A 5,745-nucleotide genomic window follows, 5' to 3' on the forward strand; every position below is an offset into this window, starting at 1 on the left:
GCTGAGAACTCTCTAGGCAAGTAGTGTGGCCTGCAGTTTATCACAATATACTCAACTTCAGGCGAGTAAAATCTAGAGACTTCCTTAGATTGCACCAGCTGTTGTTTACAAATATGCACAGACCGCCCCCCCCCCTCGTCTTACCGGAGTGTGCTGTTCTATCCTGCCGGTGCAGCGTGTATCCCGCTAGCTGAATATCCATGTCGCCATTCAGCCATGATTCCGTGAAACATAGGATATTACAGTTTTTGATGTCCCGTTGGTAGGATATTCGTGATCTTACCTCGTCTAGTTTATTGTCCAATGATTGCACGTTGGCGAGTAATATTGACGGTAACGGCAGCTTTCCTAGTTGTCTTCTGCGGGTCCAGACGAGGCATCCAGCTCTACTTCCTCTGCGTCGCTTCCTCTCGCAAATAATTGGGATGTCTGCCCTGTGGGTTGTTTAGAGAATATCATGTGAGTCCTGCTTGCTGCTGTTGTTGTTGTTGTTGTTGAAGAAATCTTTGTCTAATCCGAGGTGAGTGATCGCTGTCCTGATATCCAGAAGCTCTTTTCTGACGTAAGATACGGTTGCAGAAACATTACGTACAAAATAATTTATAAATATCGCAGAAAAAAACACATAGTAGCACAATTGGTTAGGAGACCTTAAAACGGCGCCCATCTCCTCTGGCGCCATCTTCGATCTTAGGTCTGGATCCAGAAATAATTGCTTCAGTTTTCCCTAAGTGCAGATATAGCTTATTATCTCCAAACCATTTGCTAATGTTAGTCAGCTCTGTGCTAAGCTATGCTCTCCAACATAGTTTTACTTTGTGAGACACCAGAAGTGTAGAGTCATCCGCATAAAAGACGGCAAGAACAAGCACCTTTCATAACGTTAATATACAATAAAAACAGCAGAGGCCCAAGCACGCTCCCCTGTGGAACGCCACAACTCATTGGTTTTGCCTGAGACAGTGAACCATTAACCTCTACTACTTGCTCCCTTCGGCGGTGTTCGTGCCTGTGGAAGCTGTTAAACCGAGCCATAGAAAATATCATTCTGCTCTATTATTCAAGCAGCGCTGTAGTTGTTGACCAATCACAGTTGAAAATGTGGCCTGCGTGGTGGTACTTCAGCAAGAATGTCCAATTTGCCCACTCCAGCTAGCTAGCTGGCAGTTTACAGAGTCATGTCTAACGATTAAAAATAAATGTTTTCTAATAGATTTTTTGATAAATAATTTCTGTTGCATGTAAATACATTTTTATGCATGCATATGGTGTGAAAGTGATCATTTTTTTGCATGTCAATAATTTTTGTTTATTTTGTTGCTATGGTCACTGGCAGTTGGCACCATCCTGTGTGAGAGAATGGTGCTGGAGGGATGGTGCTATTTTGTGTATTTATTTGTGCTGATCCTAACTTGTTTCGTACATCATTTTTCCGCCATCGTTTCCTATGACGAAAAGAGCTTCTTGAAATCAGAACAGCTATCACTAACCTTGATTTGGACAAGGACTTCTACTTCAATAAGTCAGAGGCGAAAGACATATTGATTATCCTGGACCAGGCCCAAATCTCTGAAGGAGGAGGAGACGGCGCTATAGAAGCCGACGTGTGGTATACCTGACGAGACTACTCGGAGAGTTGATTTGTGGATTCTGATGTATGCTTGGGGTTATTGTCTTGGTGGAAGATCCATTTGCAGCCAAGTTTCAACCTCCTGACAGAGGCAACCAGCGTTTTGGCCACTGGGTAAAGTTCATGATGCTGTTGACCTTATTAACAAGGTCCCCAGGACCAGTGGAAGCAAAATAGCCCCATAACATCAAAGATCCACGACCATATTTTACAGTAGGTTTGGGGTTCTTTTCTGCTCATTCATTCTCATTTCGACACCAAACCCACCACTGGTGTGCATGGCCAAAGACCTCTATTTTCATGTCATCCAACAGATATAAATGTCTTTGCTAAATGGCATTTGCACTTGGATTGGAACCGGTGCCTTGGTCAGTTTACATGAAAATAGAGCTCTTTGGCCATGCACACCATTGGTGGGTTTAGCGTCGAAATGAGAATGTATGAGCAGAACACACACATACATACACAAATCCCAGTACATGGGGTGAAATTGACCCAGGGAAGGGAAGAGTGTGGGCCGGCAGTGGCTCGGAACAGTTCATTTCACGCCTGTCCTCCCTTCCTCCCCCTGCCCCCCACCCTTCCCCAGTCATCAGGGAGAGGTTAAACCCCATCCATCAACATAACTGATTATGTTTATTGATTAAGGTAATGACTGATGTGTAGATGAGGCCTGACCGAACCCAAGCCTGAGGAGGAGTCACACAGACATACACACACAGCCTCCTGTCTGTATCCGTATTCCTGTTCTGTTGCCCATACAGCAGGTCAGCTCTGTGTGGAAATCTACTAATTCCCCATAATAAAGCACCTAATGATCATCCTTAATGATCAGCCCTAAAACCATCCAGCCGTGCCTCTCTCTCTACACCTCGCCTCACTGGCCCCTGCAGGTCTAGAGGCCTGCTGATTGGATGAAAGGTGTCCTACACCAGTCATGCATCTGTGAACGGGAACATGAGGAAAGTGCTTACATACACAGAAAGAAAAACAACTGCTGGGGACATTTTACCTCTGAGTGTTCTATTCTCACACAAGATCAGCTTGAGACGTTAGACACTCAAAAGGTAGGCAGACACTCCCATCCAACACATAAACACAAGCACACACACTACCCGTAAACTGCTACCGTGTTGGATGTTAGAGTGTTGCAGAAGCAGCCTGGTGCTGAGCTAAGCTCCACATGATCAGAAAATGAGAGACTGATGAACAGAGCTAAATGGGGATATGTATCTCCTCATCACCACTGACTTCACACTCAATCACATTACACAACTGACCACTTCCATACATACAGTACAGTATGTACTGTGTGAATGTAACATATCCGGGTCGTATTCACTAGGAACCAAACGGACTGAAACAGGGAGGGACTACCTGAACTTGTCCAAATAAGAAACTCTATTTTCCTAGCCAAATATTTTTTGTTGCAAAATGTTTTGCTACAGTTTATTACGGTGTGCACTAATGATTATGACCCATGTTTTCCTTGTCATCGACAATCTCTGGTTTTCAATCAAACTTATTTCAAAATGCTGCAAGTCTGCAATAATTTTTTATTTAAATTCAGCGTTTAATTAAAGCTCAATTGAAGGAAAAGGAGCATAAAATCTGTTGGAATAAAATGACTGTCAACATTCAGGTGTAAGCACATAGGGCCATATGGCCAAATTTTAAATCAATCCATCTGCTTAACTCAGACTTTCCCATAACGTATGCACATTAGTGCTCAGTTCTGATGCTGTGAGTTCACTACAGTACAAATAGTGCTTAAACTTCAAAATGCCCACATTGCCAAGATAACACAAACTCTGTACTTTTACAGTACTGCAGCCAGTGCTCTAGGTCCAGCATTCGGTTTGCAAGATTCCAGAAATCCTGGTTGGAGGATTCACAATTTTCTGCTTATTCCCTTCTGATTCTGCGAATCTTCCAACCAGGATTTCTGGAAAACCTGGGAATTTTTGGAAAGATTACACATTTTTGCAACCCTATCCAACATACAGTATAGTACATTGTCTCCACTTGGATGACAGGTGCTGTAGTGTTCAAGCCATAACCTCTGTACACACTGGGGAGCACATGGCTGCTGCCAAGTGGTCATTTACTTTCACTTAGGGGCTTTTTTCTGCAAACCCATCTCTCTTTCTCTCTCTCTTCTCCCCACTCTCTCTCTACCCCACCCATTGCCTCCAGACCATCCCACCCCATCCCAACCCATCACAGCCCATCACACTCAACACACTCTTATTCAATTTGTCTCCTTGTCACATTGATATCCTGGGGTTGAAACTCTTTACTCCAGAGAGTGAACTGGAGATGAGATGAGAGAAGAAACCGTGCTGTGGTTAATGGGCTGTGTCCAGTACCCCCCCACACACACACACAGATGGAGAGATGGGGCTCTGATCCACACACCTGAGTCCTTTCATACACAACACATCAGTATTCAGCTGGGACACAGAAATGTGTCAGCAGCCATTAAATGGAAATGCAGCATTACACCATACACTGTGTGTGTGTCTGTGTGCGTGTATAGGAATGAGATTAAGATTGAGGAAAGAAAGAGATACCTTCTGCAGCAGCTGGGATCCAGAGTATTTTGCAGAAATTGATTTAATTTCTCCACCAAACGCTGAGGCCCATAACTTCACCCTGGAAGCCAACAGAACATTTCTATATTGTTATTATACCAGTTCAGGTGAACACCGGACATTCTGTGACATTACACACACATTTTAATAACGTACAGCTGAGATAACAAGAAAACACAAACTGCACCAGAAATTTCTAAACAAATTTCTAAAAATTAAATCATAGATCCATGGATATCTAGAAGTTGTTTGTGTGTTATATTGCTGGTGTGAGTATAAACTATTTTCTTGAAGATACTCCTGTTCTTAAAAAAACACAAGACCCTCATATATGAAATACATTGTTTTGAGGTGTGTTGAATTTGCCTCCATCAACAATATGTCAAATACACTAGACCTACATTGTAGATAAGTGATATCATTCAATGTAGCGGTTTATTCATGTTTGTTTGGTGTGTTTATGATGTGTTATAAATTGATAGTTTATGAAGCTAAAGTTGATGCAAACTTTTGTCTAAAGCCTTCCTTAAACTGTACATTGTAGACTGTGGTGTCTCTATGCAGACCAAAGTACAGCACTCTGGGTTAACATCGACAAATGAACATGGTTTTGTATAGTAGTTATTTAGGACATATCTGTATTTTGATTAAAAGAAGGACAACAATCAGTTTAAAATAAAGACATCTGTACATTTAAATAGTGTGTACATGTCATATATGATGATATATGATTAATGTGTTGTTCTTATGCCAGATATGATCTATCTATAGCAGCAATAGACTTGGGGTTAGGGTAGAGAAGTCTATTTTTGGTCATTATTTATTAGACACCAACACTAATACATAAATAACAAAAACGATTTATTATTAGTATTATGCAGTTGTGGTTACATTATGATGTTTTCGGCTTGTTTATCATTTTTACTATTACAAATCTACTGCTTACACACTTCAGGAAATATAACTGAAAAACTCAACAACATGTGTAACTATTGAGTAACTAAAATGTTAAGATATGACATCCTCCACTCACACTGAGAGAGGAATCCCTTGCGGGGACCCTTTCACTTCCGCCACTGCCGTGCCCAGTATAATCCAGAACAGAAGGAAGCTGGCGCAGTACACGTGCGAAACGAGGATCTTCCAATTCCACAGCATCTTCATGAGCATTCCCGAACACGGATCCTGGCACAATGGCTAGTACCTCTCTAGTCCCGAAAACGCACTCAGCGCGAAAAGCAGCAGCCCCTGTTACCGGCACATATTTATCAGTTCCCCCCCCTGCGCCAGTCCCGCATCCAGTTGTCACTCCTGAAGGGACCCGCGTGCTGAAAGAGAGCGTTGACCTATGAACATAGGCACAAACCGCTCACCACCAGAGGGCAGAGAGAGAGAGAGAGCGAGATAATGCACGCAGAGCAGAATTAGGCCGATACCCGCGAATGATCTAAATCCAAAAAAAGAGCCGTTAAATTCTACAACCATGTAAAAGGAAGCGATTCCCAAACCTTCCATTACAAA

The 5,745-nt window shown here is 42.5% G+C and overlaps 1 protein-coding gene across 1 annotated transcript in view; it reads right to left on the reverse strand.

Moving 5' to 3' along the window:
- The window catches only part of LOC115131688 (voltage-dependent calcium channel subunit alpha-2/delta-3-like), a 108,592-nt gene extending 103,176 nt beyond the window's left edge, over window positions 1-5,416 (reverse strand). Inside the window, exons 1-2 of the mRNA XM_065003102.1 lie at window positions 5,258-5,416; window positions 4,204-4,285 (exon numbers count right to left, since the gene is read on the reverse strand). Coding sequence (XP_064859174.1) covers window positions 4,204-4,285; window positions 5,258-5,394 — 219 coding nt within the window. The 5' untranslated portion in view covers window positions 5,395-5,416. The remainder of the gene's footprint in view (window positions 1-4,203; window positions 4,286-5,257) is intronic.
- Window positions 5,417-5,745: the final 329 nt, after the last annotated feature.

This window comes from Oncorhynchus nerka, linkage group LG2 (assembly GCF_034236695.1).
Source record: "Oncorhynchus nerka isolate Pitt River linkage group LG2, Oner_Uvic_2.0, whole genome shotgun sequence".
Classification (NCBI taxonomy): Eukaryota; Metazoa; Chordata; class Actinopteri; order Salmoniformes; family Salmonidae; genus Oncorhynchus; species Oncorhynchus nerka.